Here is an 18,574-nt window from a genome sequence, read left to right on the forward strand (position 1 = left end):
ATGGGGATGGGGGCGGGGGCGGGGGGGGGTGTTGTAAGCAGAGATGTTGTCACTGGGGGAGGTGGAGAAGCGACCTTGGAGGGAACAGGTGGGGCAGGGATCAGCTTGTCCATCTTCTCAACCAGTGTTTTGACATGCCCCTGAATGGGGAGAGGGGAGACGTAGGGTACAACAAAGTCTGAGAAGCAGCTGCTGGGCAACCAGCTGTGGCGTAGAGGCAACCGCGGGGGTAGCCGTGAGGTATAACAGATGCAGTGAGTCTGCATGATGTTTTTAATGTCAGAAGTGAGGCTATGAATTTCCTGGTTCAGTATGGTGTCCAGGCTGATGGAGGGCCTGAAGGGAACCTCTTCTACAACTGGTAACGTGGGTGGAACAGCCTCCTTTTTTCCTTCCACGGCTGCAGGCGTCTTCGGCTCTGGGTGGATGTTTGCCTCTGTCACAGCCTCTGGCTCGGGCTTTGGCTCAGGAAGAGGCTGCATTTTATCTGGAGAAAAGCAGACAGGAAACTTGTCACAGTGATGTCTTGTGAACTGGATCCAAATGTAACTGCAGGGGACAGGTCTGAACTAAATGTGCTGAGGTACCTTCACTGATGGGGACAACCCAGGTCGGGTTTTCTGAGGTGTGAGCTTGTTCTTGTGGGGAGCCTGAGCTGAATGCACTACCACCAGGGCTACAGTCCATGTCCTCCTGAACAGAGAAAAGTTATTTTTAGGTTGATGTACATATTTAATGCATGCTAAAATATCAACTCTAGAATCAGCTATTTACATCTCACCTCTGTGTAGTTTGTTTGTGACACAGGCTCGTTTTGTTTCCTAAGATCTGCACCAGGGACATTAAGTTCACCCCTTCTTGAGCCCGTGGACGGTTCACCATGGTTCGACTCCACAGACAAAGAACCCTGAGCCACTGCTTTCCTGAGGGTGGCTAGTAGGACCTTGAGAAGGCGCTGGGTCTCGTTGACTGCTGAGGAGTTGGTGTTGGTACGGGCCCTCAGATCAGTGTCATAGATGCCCATGCTTTCCATCACTGCTGTAAGGTCGCTCTGTCCACGTTCATTTCCCATCTCATCTGCCTGGGTGCCTAGCAGGACACACACATACACACAACGTAACTAGGCTGTTACACTTTTACATATTGTAAACACTGTAAAGACCAACACTAGAAGCAACTGTGCAACAAAAAGCATCACTTGCAAGGGTGTTAGTATGTATTCTGTTACAAAATAAAAATTATTTTAAATAAAATGAAGCACCACTGCTCTGGAGAAACCTGTCTAGATCAGATTTAACACTAAAAATAAACTGCAACAGGACTGTCATGTTGTGACTTTTTGGTTTACAAAACTTTACATGTTACAGCGTCCGATTCTGCAAAACTGAACCATTTCACTGAAGTACAGTGACTAACTTTCTTTGACATTATTTTGTAGTCTTTAGCTGGTCTAGCCACCATTACTCTAATTTACTGACTGGCAAAACTCACACACTAAACAACTAAAATGCATGCATTTTTATTTTTACTCAACGGCATGCATACTAACATGAAAGTGCTTAAAATGTAATTTAAGTTTAATGTAAATTAATGCATTAGCTGCTTGTTAATAAAGAGGGAGGCAATGTTTTGCTATTTGCAGTTGAATCACTAAGAACTAATCAGCGTTGTGAAACTACTATAATACTCAGTCTTGTGTGAGTATGAGGGCAGCAGGTGGAAATGGGAAGAAAAAAAAAAACAGACTGCTGCAGCCTTCCTCACCTCTACTGGGTTCCCCATTGCTCAGAGGATCTGTGCGTTGGTGTTTGTTCACGCTTCCTCTCTCCTCTCCATCAAACTTCCTCTTCAGACTGTTAACATCCCAGGCCCCATCCTCTCCTCTTTCCTTCCCCGACTCCTTTATCAGTGCTTTCTTATGGAGCTGAATCAGCTTTAGCAACTGTTTCATCTTATCTTCATCATACTCGTTCTGGGAAAGCCGCAGTTTCTGGGGCTGAGGCTGGGACTCACTCTGGGACTTGTGCTGCGACTGGGCCCCATTCGAATGGGCCAATCCAGACCTCCGTCTGTTGCTATCTGAGGGTGGTTTCTCCTGAGCAAGCCTCTCTGGGAGTGGCCTCTCTTGGGGTTGCCTTTCTGGGGCTTTCTCTGCCCTGTCTGAGCCCCTGTCGGAGCCGCCCCAGTCAGAAACGGGGCTGTATTCCACTGGGCCTGGAGCAGGTGTGGGTATGGGTACGGGGTTCCGTATTTTTTCAATTATATCCTTCACCTTGTTCAAAGGTAAAACATAATTGCCAGGGTTGTGGACATAAGAACGCAGCACAGCATCCATGTTAAATTTGGGTCTGGGAATTGGGAGCGGGCTGGTCCGATCATCCACATTACATTTGTATTCAGGCAGGATAAATGGGCGCACTATGCCTGAATCCATACGCGCTAGGTAATCAGTGGCCTGCCGCTCCACCCCAGTGCTTAGGTCCTTGCCTGGGTTGAGCCGCAACTTGAACAGGGCGTAGTGGAGAGCAGGGATGAAGGGTTCCATGGAGGGCAAAATATCAGGCTGTGGCTCCACCGTCAGAGGCTCTGGCTCAAAAAGTCTGGATACTGAAATTGAGAGCACACATATCAGTGCCATATAAATGTTGTCTATCTCCACAATAACTAGTAAGAAATTTAAAGAAAGTTGTTGAACAAAAACCTAAGCGTCATTCACTGCACTGACATAAAAATACCTCAACTCTATTTTCAATGTTTTATAATGGAAAAGCTAAGGAGATGTGAGAAAAACATTCAAACTAGTTTCTATTCAAAACATTTTAGTTGGAAGTTTCAGGCAGGTGCTGGTGTTGAGGCTTAGTCGGAAAGAGGATGGCTAGATGCTGATTAATACTCACAATATTTAACAACCACCCTTGACTCCTGAAAGATGAACAATGCTTGTAGGTTCTTCTCAACCCGCCCCCGCCGCTCTAGAAAACAAACGGAAACTTTTTCTATTAAAACAGAACCTTCACCTGAAGCAACAAGTAGGTGTTCACCTACTTTCAAAGTAAAATCATAAGTGAGAAAGAAAAAACAAAAACAGTCCTTAAGGTACCTTTGGACTCAACCATCTGAGTTGAGGACAGCAGGAAGAGAAAGCCCCTGTCAAACAAGGACTTCACCAGCACCTGAGTAAAGAGAATCAGAAAACACCAGGATGCATCTATAAGAAACCATGTGAGTTTACATTTGTACTGCACTGACAGGTTTTGATTATAATTACTGAACAAACACCTGTTTAGAAGACTAAATCTACCTTAACACCAAATAATGACACATAACTCCAGGGCTGTGCAACAAATTTTACTTTTATTCAGATCAAAAAGCTTCTTGCATCAACTTCACTAAGTTCATTATGATAAACTAGGATTCAGGAAGGATTTTAGGAAGTTCATACACGAGAACCTGCTTGGTAACAGCGACAGGGTGACTCACCATTCTGTCCCTCTCCAGTTTGTTGACTAGTGCTGCCAGGCTGCCGCAGGTCGGTTTGCCTTTTCCGTCCACCACTTCAAAAAGGCGGCAGCACATCCCACAGCTCATCACTGCAGACAGAGAAAACAAAGTGGGCCTGTAATGCATCCATGTGGTGTTATAAATAATATAAACACTTTGTAGCAGATTTAAGAAGACCGGTGTTTTCGTAGCTCACAATGCAATGATTGCATTTAGAATGGCTTTAGCAACTTCATTACTGTCCACACTCCCAGAGCATTTTTCTCTGATTTTACTATGAGACAGACGCGTGGGGTCCAGACTGACCTTCTCGTGATGCAGTGTAGGTTTCCAAAGAAAAAAGCGCTGGGGAAATCTTTCGCTTCACTTGCTCCAGCTGCATGCCCCGGTTCACCTCCAGCTTCTCAGGCCTACAGGGAAACGCATATCATATCTATATACTGTACACAGTGATTTTCAGTTTCCTCATCTCACCTACAATGTGTGCATTGTTGAATTTTAGCACGGAACAGTTTTTTTTGTGGCAAAAAATGCCTTTAATGATTAATAGAGGGAATTCTAGCAGCCTTGTAGATGTTTCCTAGAAATACTGAGAATTATGTGAGGGGACTAAAGGTTTACTCACAGTTTGAAAGGAAGGTAGGGGTGTGAGGACGATCGTAAACAGATTGGGAATAACTCCTGTCCCTTATTTACTAGCGGACCGCTCCACACAGTGTAGCAGCTCTTCCCTGCAATGGCATCAACAGCACAGGTCAAAGGTCAGGTGTTATACAGTCAGAAAGCAAGGCTAATAACTTTTCATACCTCCTGGTTTGTCACTAAAAAGATATTTTGACAGTCTTCTTTAGGAATGTTTGCACTGGTCCAACTTGGGTAATTTTGGGGGGGGTGCAGCACTTAAAATTCACTTTTGACACTGATTAACACAAAAGCACTGATTGACGATAATGGTTTATGTTCCACACCTAGAGAGGTTTGCTTGTTTTATGACCAATCCAGTGTTTTCCATACATTGATTTATTTGTGGCAGGCCGCCGCAATATCAGCATTGACCACCACATACTGATTTAAGATAGTTTAAACCTTATGTTAATGCAGTGCAGTGCGTGTATTTGCTCAGTCCCTCCGTTCCCAGCTCTATTTCTCCCTCACTCATGACAACCATGACGATGGACCATCTGTGAACAGTTCCTCCTCCTCTGTTTGTTTTAACACAACCTGTCAATCGCACAGATACAACTCTTCTAATATGCTATTAGCAGGCAAGTAAGGCTGGCTAAGCTAACATTAACAACTGTAGCCGAGGTCAGCACACTGTGTATAGCATATAGGATGAATATAGACTGCTCTTCAGGTGGATAAAATAAATGCTAGTTCATAAACTCTGATGCTGAATATTAGCCCCCTCATTCCAGGGGAATATCAAAAAACATGAGGGAAAGCTGATCAGTGTGAATAGTGATCTAACTGATTCATTTCGAATATACAGCCTACTGACTTCAACCAGTGCTGCTGAAGCAGCAAGAGAGGGTCAGTGAAAGAGTAGAAGAGGGGAAAGCAACAGCTGAGAGCTAGTGCAGAATGGACAGGTCAGGTGAACAGCACAGAGGTACTATAGGATTACCATATTTTAAAGTTATGAAAAAGTGGCCGTGAGCTACCGCCACAGGTAGATTCTAATTATCCGTAAAACTCTGAAAGTTATTAAATATAAGACTTGTTTTACCTCTACTTCCTTCGGGAGAAATAGTGTTGAACCTGTTAAAGACAGAAACAAAAAAAAAGCCTGTTTGTAAAAACAGAGCACAGTGGAAAGGTTGTATATGTCAAGCAAACCTCTTCACCCGCCTGAAAATACTTGTTGGTTTTCACCATTTCCTGCAGGAATATGTACCTGTGCGATGTCATAGGAGCTGCCGCAGCCTCCTTGCCTTTGTACTGAAAGGAAACAACAGCGTAGGGGCACACATGCCTGGGCCGTGCCTTGATCTCATCAAATGCAAACTCGAAAAAATATTGCTAAAAGACAAAGAAAGAGACACATTAACAGAAATGCAGTCCAAATCTGCTGGGAGAGCATCGGAGTAGTGAGGGAGCAACAGATAGAGGCCATGGCCTCATTGCTACAGAATGGAGGGTCAGAAGATAGCTCTGCTCAGTGTAGCATGGACAGACTCAGAGCTAACACCCATATGAAGCTGTTATGAGACTTTCCTTTTTCTGTGCTGAGGAGACAGAGCCTGGTAGATTCCTGACAGTCACTATCATTATGCTTATGTCCCTTTAGAGCATCACTGTGTTCATACTGTGTTGTAGCTGAGCTAGCGGTGCTGTACAATGTGCGTCTCATCTAGGGTAGTGCCAGTAACCTAGCACTGTTAAAGTTACTATATCTCAGTCCTGAATATAGTGTTAAGGTCTAAAAACAGCAGACTTAATTGCGTGTTGTGTTTACTGCCTCTGCAGAGTAATACATCTCAATCATATACAATTTAACTTGTAGTTTTTGGCTCATAACAGGCTTGTTATTGTAGCTGGTGCGAGTAGGACCTTCAAGGGGCTGATAAAATTGTCTGTGTTGTCATGAATGTAGGGTGCAGAGGACTGGCCAGAACTGAACTTTCAAATGCAAGCTGCTGCAAACTGTCATAAACTTGCTACATTTTTACACACAATACGTATTTTGTTGGGAAAGAAAAGTCACCTGTAAGGACAGCATACATCAACAAAATTCTATGTGATTGTGTGTACATGGTAAAAAGAAATTATTTAGTGTGCAGCTACCCTTTAATTCAAAACACATAATAAATGAGCGAAGAAGAACCAGTGGTTACCTGTGTGAGCTCAAACGCCCTGTAAGACAGCAAAGATGTAACCCTATTGGCACTTTTGGACAAGTGACAGTCAAACTTGGGTGTCGGCTCCATCGCGTTCTTAGGCATGTTCTCGTGGATGTGCTTTATTCGGCCCTGAGAAACAAAACATACCAGCTGACTTCAAGCCCAACAGGAATTAGAAATCTGTAATTATTACAAAATGAAAACAGCAGCCATACCCTCATAACTTTAAAAATGATCATGTCTCCAAACGAGCCCACTTCAAAAGGGTTGATTTGTAGCAAATCAGAATATTTGGAAAGATAAACACCTACAATGACAAAATCCAAGGAAAACAAATGAGAAATGGCAGCAGAAATGAATCAGCACCATAATCATACTCCATCAAATTGCATTCAAATATCATATTCACAAATTTTAACCCTTTGAAGAGTGCCAATGACTTGTTGATATTTTAAGAAGCACTACTTGATTAGCTTCTGAGTTATGAATAAACAATAACTCCTATATTGTTGCATATATCAGGGTAATTTTCAGCTATAAAGATTCAAAATAAATTCCATAAAGAAAAGAAAGCAGGCTGGTGACCCTCATGTGATCCAAAAACTATACTTACATGACCTTCTCTTCTGAGTGTGCTTTTAAGTCAACAGCAACAAAAGATCATCTCACCCATTGATGGATTTCCTAGTGTAGTAATCCTGGAGTGCCCAACAGAGAGACCCTTCTCACAGATCCACTGGAGCTACACGTGCAAAAGAAAGTACAAGGCTCACAATCACGTAAGAAACCCCGTCATGCTTTATAACTTGTCAATCATCTGAGAACGTACAAGGCTCAGAATCACGTAAGAAACCCAGTCATGCTTTATAACTTGTCAATCATCTTGTATGCGTATGAGTAGGACTTCACAGCCAGACTAACCTTGGATTTGTCTGGATAAAGGAAGCAGTATGACTCAGTCAGTTCTTGTTCGGTTCGCCCCTCCTGTTTCATCTCTCTCCGCTTCTCGATGAACTGGCACACAAAAGGAGTAGACAGTGAATGAGACAGAGCAGCCTGAACCTCACGAGATCAGTGCTTCCATGCACAGCTCTGGGAGAATGTGTAACTTTGTGTAACTAAACATTATATTACAGCCTGCCCTCAACGTGTGCTCATTCCTTTCACATGAGCATTTGTGGAATAAACACTCTGCTGAGCTGTTTTCACATCTAAGCTGTGAAGACAGCCAATTATGATTGTTATATTTTCTTTGAACCTACAATAAGGTCACATTAATAAAAGGACAGCAGATGAAATGCACATATTGACAGTGAAAAACAATGACCAACCTCCTTCTCCAGCAGTTCATTGTGAATGATCCGGGCCTTGAAGTAGGAGAAGGATCCTCGTGAAGAGGAGTCCAGGTAAAACGATGAGATAATCTTCACAAGGTCCTCAAACTCCCTGCTGTCGGGGAGCAGGAACTGGTACAGACCTGCACAGATAGATATGAATCAGTGGATGAACCCACAGCATATTCAGTCAACTTGAAGGAGACGGCCACATCAAATTAATTAGCAGCCTCTACCTTCATTTAAAAACCTATCTGACGTGAGAACATCACGTCTATAATATACTTTTTTCTTACACTGAAAAAGGATATGTCTTGTGTTTAGACTTCAGCTCAATATTTAAGTCACATATTCTTGTATGAACAGAAGGTACAGGAGGAAGTGATATAGACTGAGCGCTTGCGGGCATTAATACTTGTGTGTGTTGAGTACAACTCAGTGGGATTGCAACAAACCAGCGGCATCCTACACCACGCTATTTCTAATCTGCTAAAACAGCCAGTTCACCATAACAAGTTACCATATAAGCTTTAGTAAAGAAACATACTGAGATTGGAAGAATAGCGATGCCAGATAACTAAGCCTTGTATTTATTTTTACATAACATTTATCATATATCAAACACATGCAAAAAAGTAAAACCACCACTACAGGCTGTCATCAGCCTCAAGCTGTGGGACAGCCAAGGGTAAACATCTCATGCCAGGCAAAAGAATGAAGACAGGCCAACGGAGTGCACATATAGCCAAGTCTCTCCCACCGTTAGGGTTCCAACTTGGGCATCAAGACTTTTAATTCACTATATATGCAACCTCATTGGGGGGGATTTTACCACACAAGGCAAGCACATTTGCTAATATGAGGCTCAAAACAAAAGTCCAGCCACATCATTTGCATATATACAAATAATGAGTGCTTCACAGCAAGGCTAGTAAAAAAAAAAAAAACATCTGCCACACTTTTGCAGGTACTTCCACCTTTCTAAAAGATGAGGGCCAACATAGGAAAGCGCACAGAATAATGGTTTGAGGAGTGTTGAGGTGAGGTGTAAAGGGATGCTGGGAAATGCCAATGACATCAAGCTGGGACAAGGGGTGGGCAGCCCTACTTAGATTCCATTAGAAGTGTCATGGTACTGTGAAGACGTAGAGTAACGTTAGACGGGTACGGAGGATAAAATCCATGCCCTTCACTGGGGTCAATAAGGCACCCACATATTTCCAGATGATGGTTGACCCTCATAACTCCAGAAGCATCATTCAACCACACTATGGTCCCATGCACCCGTGAAAAAATAAACAAGGTGGCCTTTGAAACGGGTAGTCCTCAAAGTGTGGTTTTCAGCAGCGTAGCTGTCTGCTGCTCACTGCTAAGTTGGATACTCCACTACCACAGCCATGTCTGCTATAACCCGCACCCTACACCAATCTGCACTATCCATGTGCTTCAACAGTATCCACTAAAACAGTTTAACTACCTGAACCTAAAATATCGGTGAACATTTTGTTAAACCCGTTAAACCATCGGGAGCTGCCAGCTAGCTAGCAGGCTAGCAACATGCAGCAGCAGAATTATGAAAGACAGTACAGTCTCTGTTCAAATAGCAGCGATATGGCACCACCTCTCCGTTCTCTTGTTTTCCTCGGGATTTGAAAATTTTTCCGTGGCAGCTCTTCGCTCGGTCTCTGGCCGGGATAAGCCGAACTGCTAAAGCCCCGGGCGTCCGTCTGCACACTCCTTCGCCGCTCAGGGGCTTCATGTTCGGGCTTTACACTGTCTCCACATCCAGGCTGATCGCCATTTTGGTTGGCTGTGGCCGAGGTGGCGGCTGAATTCTTCTGGGGTTCACCACCGTCCGGGTGGAGATCGCCCGTCTCGGTACATTCTGTGTCCTTTTTCCCCGCCGCGTTAGGGTTCAGGGCCATTTTCGGGACACCGTGCACGTAATGCAGGCAATGTAGCTCTAACGATTACAGCACCGCTTCATACACACACAATCCTCCTCACCCAGCCTCCGCCATTGTGAAAATGACGTACACGTTCTTCTCCACCACTGCAAAACGCTACCGTCAGTATGTTTACATAAGGGAGAATCCGCGCCACCAAGCGGCTGAAAGAGGTACTGCGAGACCTGATGTAGCGGTAATATATATGCAGGAGGATGTGTGGGTGAAAGTGCAAACAGTGCTTACTTATCAATAGCCTACACAATAAGAATGAGGTATAGGACGCAGTCAAATATGTAACATCCCACCCCCAACTGTACAGAAATACTTTACATCACAGCATCTTTGTATCATCTTTATTTGTAAAACACATTAACAAATAGATGTCAACTTCTACACAGATAAATGTAAATGTACCATATATCCCAAATGTAACACATAGCACATAAATCTAAAACTATGTAGTTTGACAGAATAATACTACTCTGGTAATACTTCATGAGACCACCAGGTGAAGACAAAGAGGCAAGGATTCTCCCATTCTCCCATCTCTTGATTACTTTGGATACTGGTTTAATGTATTAAAGTAATGTTTATTGTAATGTATATAGTATTGTTATGTAATCAGCAATTTCTCCCTGTGATATCATTGACATGTTCTGTATTTACGTAATAATACAATCCACTACTATAAGTACTAAAACATTAGTTGTATTTTTCTTTTTCAAAATGCCACTTTAGGACTCATATAGCCAGAGGAGTCACAAGGCATTACAATGTAACTGTATGCTATTTAAAGAAAAAACTCATAAATACATAATAATTGGCATAAAATAGGCTGGCTACATGAAATATGCATATAATGTTAACTGTCTTTGCTCCTCTATCTGTGACAGCTGTTGTTTTTACTAAGGGATAACCATGCTGCCCCTGCTGTAAACATCAAACTCTTTGTAGTGTAGGTAATCTTTCAGACTAGGAGGAAGAGGAAGGAAGTTGATAAAAACTGGAGATCTCAAGCGCAGGCATTTGAGATGCTCTCTTATCCGCAGGCGACATAGGTGCTTCAGGCTTCGCGCATTTCCTGTACAATAAAGTTAGTTAAGTCCATGAATGCACATAAAATTTTGCTGACAGGTAATATATATATACATACTATAAGCAACAAATAAAAAATCATAGCAGTTCTTACTTTGAATGTGAAAGATCTCTGGCCATTGTTTCTGCTGCTTTAAGGTGTCCTCAAGTTTGGTGCAGAAGGAGACATGACTGGTGTAGTCGAGCATGATGCGTACCACCTGAGCAGATAAGTGCTTTAGCCAGGACACGGTTATCACTTCACAGAACTACAAAGGGACAAAGAAACACATGAGGCAGTCAAGAAAGCTGTTTCTTTACTTATACAATTTTCTCTCAGAGAAGCTTTATCTCACCACCATGTCTTTGATGACTGAAGTTGTCCAAGGAGCGTAGACATGGGAGCTTTTACCATATGGACAATCAAAGCAGCGCTTAACATCATATCCATGGTTCAGGATCATCCTCAGCATAACCTCGTCCTTCAAGGCATACTGCAGTGCTGAGGGGAAATGAGTGGTGTTGATGCAGGAGTAGTAGTTTACATTTGCCCCAAACTTCAGCAATGTTTTGACCAGTTCATAGTTGCCCTGTCTAAGAGCCACTTGCAAACAGCTGATAGGATCCTGGTTCACCATTGCCCCAGCCTCTAAAAGCAAGCGGGTGCAATGAAGATCACTGTTGGACACAGCAAAAAAGAGGGCAGACCTGCGGTCATCATCATAGTTGCGGCGCACCCTTGGGTGCAGCATGAAGTTTGGATCATAGCCAGCTTTAAGCAGTATCTCCGTGCAATGGGCATGTCCCCCAGCAGCTGCAGAGTGGAGAGGACTCATTCCACTTTCCTTTACAGCATCCATTTTAGTGACTGGGATGAGGCGTTCAAGTGCCCTATGAAAGAGGAACCCTCATTTAACAACATGACAGTGGTTCAAACTTTATTTGAAAAATGGGAGAACTGGATGTAACATAAATGTTACTCACAGTCTGTGTCCACGGTATGCCACACGGTGAATTGGCAGATGTCCACTGAAAAGAGGTAGATTGGGATCTGCTCCATGGTCCAGCAGCAAGGAGATTATGTCAGGGTTTCCTGATGCTGCTGCATCAAACAATATAGTGCCTGACTCTGATTCACACCACACATGGGCTCCTAAAAATGAACACAGATACTCTAAGAATATACATCTAATAGGCAATATCTAGACCTGGAGGACAGTATAAAAAACAGGCAGCTGTGGCACAGGAGGTAGAGCGGGCATCCCCCAGCCAGAAGGTCGGCAGGTCCCATTCTTCCCATTCCGAGTGTCAAAGTGTCCTTGGGCAAGGCACTGACCCCCAAGCTGCCACTGATGGCCAGGGCAGCGCTTTGCAGGGACAGTGTCACCATCAGTGTGTGTGTGTGTGTGTGTGTGTGTGTGTGTTTGAGTTGGCCTTGCAGATGGCTGCCTTGGTTCTGTACTGGAGACAAATTCCTGTTGTGTGTAACATACTTGGCCAATAAAATAAATCTAAAAAGTTTAATGCATTCTAGAGACATTTATTTCTATTATTTGTTATTTGTATGAGTTTCTTTTTTTTTTTTTAGTTTTTCTGAAAAGCCTCTGCTACTTCACCATAAATTGTCTGATCAAAGTGAAGTATTGGAGCACAGATGGTTTGAAATTCACAAATTTGCTTATTTCATGTTCAGTACCTTTCTGTAACAAGACCTCCACCACATTATAATGTCCATTCTGTGCAGCCAGAGCCAGTGGAGTCTTCTTTTTGAGGTCGCATGCATTTGGGTTGGCACCAGATTCTAGGAGCAGATAGACAAAGTTCTCCAGGCCTAAAAAGGCACACTCGTGCAGGGCTGTCCTGTTTAGTGGTCCCATTTGGTCTACTTTGGCTTTATAGCGAAGCAGCAGTGTGGCCAAGTCATATTGGTCATTCAGAATAGCTACGAAACAAGGAGTAGGAGAGAGAGAGAGAAATACTTTAGAATTAGCAAGTATGTTTAGATTTCTGTAAATGATGTGCAATGTGTGATCAGATGAATTTACTGTCCATTACCAGCCACTAATGGAGAGTCCTGCTCATCATTCTGCAGATCTGGACTACAACCATTCTGTAAAAGGAAGGTAGCATTTTCTCTGAGGCCCTGGAGCACAGCTAGAAAGAGCGGTGTCTCACCCTTAAGAGTGCGACACTGAGCTGCACCCAGAGGTGAAGCTAGAATCCAAATGTCAAACAATGAATCAGTGTGCACGTATTTACGGTATAATTAAGAGTCTGCATGATGAAACATTACAGTCATACGTTTAATGCTTTTAATACCTGAGAATATAATTTCTAGTATCATTTTATTCTTTTGTACTGCAGCCTCATGCAGGGGGATCCATCCTCGCTCATCAACTCTGGAAAGAGTCTCTGGTTGGGCTACCAGTCTGTTCAGTGCATCCTCATCACCTGGATATGAAAATCATATCAGGGCTTCTGGCAAGATTAATGATAATCTGAATCAACTCTGGCAGGTTAAAAACAGCAGCTCACCCTCCTTGATTGCTCTGAAAATCTCATCAGGATCTTCACTGGGTTTTACATCTCTATCAATAGAGATTGCACAGAACAAGGATTCAAACAATGATCAAGTGATTCAGAATGTAAAAAAAAGATTTTTGATACATTTGATACTGGGTGGTTAAAGATTAACCCTGGATTCAGTCCTTTGAGGTTTCTATATTGAATTAGACTTTGTTCAATTATATATTGTGTTGCCTCATCTTCATCCAAGTCATCCTCTGACTGATAAAGCCCATCTTCTGTCTTTGTGTTCATCTGAAATGGTCAGTGCACAAGGAGTTGCTATGGGAAGACATCAGCCATAAGGTTAAAAAGGCCATTAAATATAGGCACATGCAGACCTAAATACCAACAGTGACAAATGAACTACAGCACAGTGCAGCCAAGCAGTTTTATCTTGTCTCTCTTGGGGAATTAAGAGGTCTAAATGAGTTAATGACACTATGAAAAGATGAGGATATTATATCTACAATCTATTACTAAATCTATAAAATGTAATGATTCTAAAGAGCAGTATTATTTCATCTTCGTTTCACCTGAGTTGCTCTTAATTTTACAACAGATCTCTCATAAAGAATATATTCTTTCTCAGCAAAGCCAAAACAAAAGTATGGATATTCATACTGCACAGTAATTGTAAGATAGCAGAAGAAATGTCATAAACAAAACAGGCACAAGATATTTTACAGCAATACAAGTGCTGAAAATGACCTGGAAACTCAACAACATGGCTTAGAACTTGAACAGCTGCAGATCAAGTTCAACAGGCTAAAACTGCACTAGAACAGCAACAGCTTTCAAGCGCCACACCAATCAGTCTAGTTTTTTCCTAAAGGCAATATTTATTCATTGTCTGGTGTTTACCTTCAGTCAAATGGCAGCACTCCCTCAGTAGTTTTTACAACAGAATAGTCAGTAGCCTACTCGGTGTGTACACATACTGGAGCTATTTATATCTCTTCTACTAATAATATCAGATCAGTGTCATCACAGTCAGCACCCAGCTTTGACCCAGTGAGCTCTAAAAACAACTGCTACCCTTATACATATTCATTTATAACACAACCCAGGCCATTATAAAAACAAGATGACTGTTGCATTAATTCCTATCATTAAAAAAATGAATACAAATGAACTGTTACAGATTTTACAGGTCTCTTCTTACCTGCTAAGTTTCTAGGACATTTCCTGGGGGGAAAGACTGATATTTGGTACAAATTAAGTATAATCAAGGTTTCATTTATTTAGCTAGAACTTAATTAACAGTGTTGAGTTTATAAAAAGTAGATCTCAATTTCAGTCATTATTAGAAATGTCATTATCCATATACATTGAACTGTGTTTGTCTGTAGACAGATTTTGCACTGTCGCAGGTTCAGCCGACCTGCTGTGCACTGACTAAAAGACTGTTGCACAAGCAACTATTTTGAATTGATGGAAATATACCATTATGACTAGTACCAAATTACTAAATTATTTCTTTCTGAGAAACTCTAGGAGTTTATGAACTTGTTACCAGATTTTTTTTTGGCTTTACTTGCTTTGCCACTAAGCAATGTTAATTTGTAAATTGTTCATAAGGACAGTTTTTACACATATGCTGTACTATTTATGCTAGAACACTGCAAAATCATTGTAATACAATGTGGGCACTGAATGCCAACCATGACAAGTAGACATATATTTTTAATTTTAGAAAACATGTTTGTTGTTGTTTTGTTTTTACTTTTGTCTCATGGCCTTTTTACTGTTGTGGTGTAAATGTGTTCCAAATGCATTGCTACACTTAACCTGACTTGATGCAAAGGATTGTTGAGGACTAGTATAAACACTGAAACAACATACTGTATGTGCAGTGCTGCTTTTATTGTTTGAAGTGCACTTGCATCTCCATTGCTACTGCAGGATATGGTTCTTCTTACCATTGCTAACTCTGAGAGACGAGACAGTCCAAGTAACTTCAAAACAGTGCTGATTTATTCAAAGGATCACAGGTAAAATTAACATTACACGCTCAGGCATCTTGCACCTCCAAACTGCTCGCAGGCAGATGTAAGTTAACAGATGTATAACAACTTAAAACCAAAAGAAATAAAAGGAATTCATCAGGCCTACTGTTTTTCATAAGTCAACCCAAATAAATATGTTTTAAGCAATGAGTTTAAAAGCACTGAGGTCAGTAGCTGACCTATCATTAGTAGGTAGACCGTTCCACAATTTATGGGGCTGCATCAGTAAAAACACGGTCATGTCAGGTTTGCCCGGCTGCACCGACTTTCTCACTCCCCTCTCTCTGTTTTCACTCCCTTACCCTGATCACGTTTTCCTTCACACCTGTTTCTTAACCCCAGATTACCACCAGCTGCACCTGATTTGTTTCTCCCTATTTAGTCCCTGCTCTTCGTGCACTCCCCTGCCAGTTCTTTCCAGCATTTTGTCTAGCTCGTTGTTACCCATCGCTCCTTTGTCTCTATGTTAGTTTGTTCTTGCCTCCTTCTCTCCAGCTGCCTGGATTTATCCCTTCTCGCCTTGGGCGCTCTTTCGGACCACGGACCTCCTGCTCTCTTCTCCACCTCAACCTTCAGGTCGATGCACAGTTCTCTACTTACCGTATGTTTGTTTTTCTGTTCTCTTCAGTACAATCCAACCCGACCTATCCAGGAGTGTAACCCAGTGTCCGCAGCCCGGTCATCTTCACCTCAGATCCATCACTGACTGTATATCTCCTTGCTCGACACCCGGTGCCTGCCTTACTCTGCTGTTCATTTATTGTCATTAATATCACTGTAAATAAAACTACCACTGTCTGTACCGAAGTCAGCCACCTGGGTCCGCCTAATTTTGTGACTCGCTCACTTCCGTGTTCGAGCAGACCTAACAGATGTACCCTGTAGAAACTCATAAGCATGCCTAAGCATTTAACAGTCCAACTAGACATCCTATCTCCACTAAACATTTCTAATACATAAAGTATCTATCTGACTAAAAATACCTAACACTACCCAAATGCATGTTCCATCCATGCATCCAAACATGTACTGACTTGAATACACAGACAGAGGTTAGGTTTAATGTTTAAAGTGTTTAATGTGCCATGGTAAAGTGCTTCAGCCTTCAACACTGTGTTGTCTGAATTCAGTCATCAAGCTGGCAGAGCATGGCCACACCACGCTTGATCCAGTGTTCAGGGCGCCCTTCAATGGGCAACATCATGGAAATGACAAAATTAGTGGAGTGCCCTGTGGTAGAGAGGGTGCCCTTCCTCTCACTGGTCTTGTAGAGAGGGCAAATGTAGAGATTCTGAGACTGACTGATGCTCTTCTTTTGAGCTGCGTGGGGAGAAGGAAGCAAAGATATGAAGAAAGCAGGAAGCAGAGAGACAGGAATATGGAGAGGAAATAATAGAGATAAAATCAGCAGCACGTTTACAATGTTGGGCTTGAAACAGACATCTGTAAAATGGCATGCATTTCATTTGTCATACATTTATCCAGTGGTGCCTGCAGGATTATATTTCATAGTATGCAAAAGAACTGCCTAAATCTTGTTTTAACGAGAAACTTCTCTCATTATAACATGATACTCTGTTCATTTTTACGAGATACTTTCATGTTAAAACATATTTTCATATTACGACATACTGTATTTTCTCGTTATCACATAAGCGCAGCACAGTTTGGAGTGAGTGCAGCATGCGCATTGTCTTTGAGCTGCACCTCTGTAGCTCATTCAGTGCAGCCTCTCTCTCATCAACACCTTCCCATACCAGCTTTCCTCACAGTGACTAACAATGTTGCTGTTAGGAGATGCACTACAGCCAGTCCTTGAGCATCACCGATCTGACACTTATATCCATGTACAATAATTAGTCCACAAAATTAGACATGACTGCAACTTTTTTTTATCATACAATGACAGCCAGACACAGTGGTGTAAAACTTGACCAAAATCATTAAAAAAGGTATACACGTTGCTTACAGGATTACGGCTGCAGGTGCCACTGCATTTATCAGTGTACAATGTACTTACTGGGTTTTATCCAGATGATGGGCATCGGGTCAAATAAGACTTTGGGATACTGCTCAGCCAGAACTCCTCTGTTGATAAAGACAAACAATAGTTAAGGTTTATCAAATCTCTTTGCATTTCACAACTGTAGTAATAAAACAATTCTAAAAATAAACCTAGTACCTTCTTTTGTCCCATCGAGCTCCATCCAGAAACAATCCAGTAATGTAAACACCATCCTCAGGTGATGTTTCTGACTCATTGAAAGGAAGAACCTGTATGATAATGCAATAAAATGTAAACCACAGTTCCATATGCTCTTAAAGCTATAAGAAGACCTTTGAGGTGGAGACAAAGGGTTTCCAAAGTGTGTGTCTTTTGACCTCAAAATCAAAGCTTAGCAGGTCAATGGGAATGTGGTATTTCCTGGCGTAGTTCTGCATAGCCCCAGTTAGGAAGGCCTGGGTGAAGAAGAAGCCAGACAGCCAGAACACGTTGGGCTTACAGGTGTTGTACCATTCCTAAAAGTAGACAGTATAAAAATGGAAAAGTGGGGTAAAAAAAACACAACAAATCTCCCAAATAATTACATTCAAGAACACAATGCATTTTCCTATAACCAATCAAAAATAATAGCAAGCTTCTCATCTACATGATCTTTGTTAACCAGTCTCACCTGCAAAAACTTCAGCCTTGAGAGAAAGTCAGTAATATAGCTGCCCAAAGGCTTGAGGCTAGGGTAGGAGCGTTTCGCCCATTTCTCTGGAACCTTGCCCACTATCAGACTGCCTGCAACTGCCTCCAGCTCTGCATCCATCACCACCAAACCCTTAATGGCCTTCAGCAGGCTCTGTAGACTTATACGAATTGTACTACACAGTCTGAGAGAGAGAAAAAACAGCAGTTAAGTCAAAAAAGTGGTGACATGACATACTTCTTAAAGATCTGCACTGAGCTGTTTGTCCATACGTGTTGTAGCGCTCCATCTCTTGGACAAGCACAGTATTCATACTCTCCTTGTAGAGTACTGGGAACTTCAGGAGAGCTGCTTCTGTGTCAAAATTAGCCGGAAGCTGAGGGAAATAAAGAAATTTACCAGTTATAAATATTTAGTGCAGTGCATACTGATAAAGGATCAAACGAAGGAAAAGCCTGCAGAAACTGGCACTTTACTGGAGAGCTACACCTGCAATGGTGCCAATTTAAACCCGAGCTTAAAATGTGTTTAGCAAATACTAATACTACAAAATTAAAAGGATGAGCTAAATACTAACATCAACATGCAATCATGCTCACAGTG

The 18,574-nt window shown here is 42.2% G+C and overlaps 2 protein-coding genes across 2 annotated transcripts in view; both read right to left on the bottom strand.

Moving 5' to 3' along the window:
- Window positions 1-10,206: 10,206 nt before the first annotated feature.
- On the bottom strand, window positions 10,207-13,521 carry asb14b (ankyrin repeat and SOCS box containing 14b). Its single transcript, XM_020608115.1, has 9 exons — window positions 13,397-13,521; window positions 13,237-13,289; window positions 13,021-13,152; window positions 12,757-12,915; window positions 12,398-12,643; window positions 11,686-11,854; window positions 11,058-11,592; window positions 10,817-10,970; window positions 10,207-10,708 (listed from the first exon to the last, which is right to left on the bottom strand). Exons 1-9 carry the CDS (start codon window positions 13,519-13,521, stop codon window positions 10,533-10,535), a joined length of 1,749 nt encoding a protein of 582 aa, XP_020463771.1. The 3' UTR covers window positions 10,207-10,532.
- A 2,812-nt stretch (window positions 13,522-16,333) lies between these two features.
- The window catches only part of dnah12 (dynein, axonemal, heavy chain 12), a 23,175-nt gene continuing 20,934 nt past the window's right edge, over window positions 16,334-18,574 (bottom strand). Inside the window, exons 65-70 of the mRNA XM_020608068.1 lie at window positions 18,244-18,347; window positions 17,951-18,155; window positions 17,658-17,795; window positions 17,458-17,549; window positions 17,296-17,363; window positions 16,334-16,595 (exon numbers count right to left, since the gene is read on the bottom strand). Coding sequence (XP_020463724.1) covers window positions 16,402-16,595; window positions 17,296-17,363; window positions 17,458-17,549; window positions 17,658-17,795; window positions 17,951-18,155; window positions 18,244-18,347 — 801 coding nt within the window. The 3' untranslated portion in view covers window positions 16,334-16,401. The remainder of the gene's footprint in view (window positions 16,596-17,295; window positions 17,364-17,457; window positions 17,550-17,657; window positions 17,796-17,950; window positions 18,156-18,243; window positions 18,348-18,574) is intronic.

This window comes from Monopterus albus, unplaced genomic scaffold (genome assembly GCF_001952655.1).
Source record: "Monopterus albus unplaced genomic scaffold, M_albus_1.0 scaffold91.1, whole genome shotgun sequence".
Classification (NCBI taxonomy): Eukaryota; Metazoa; Chordata; class Actinopteri; order Synbranchiformes; family Synbranchidae; genus Monopterus; species Monopterus albus.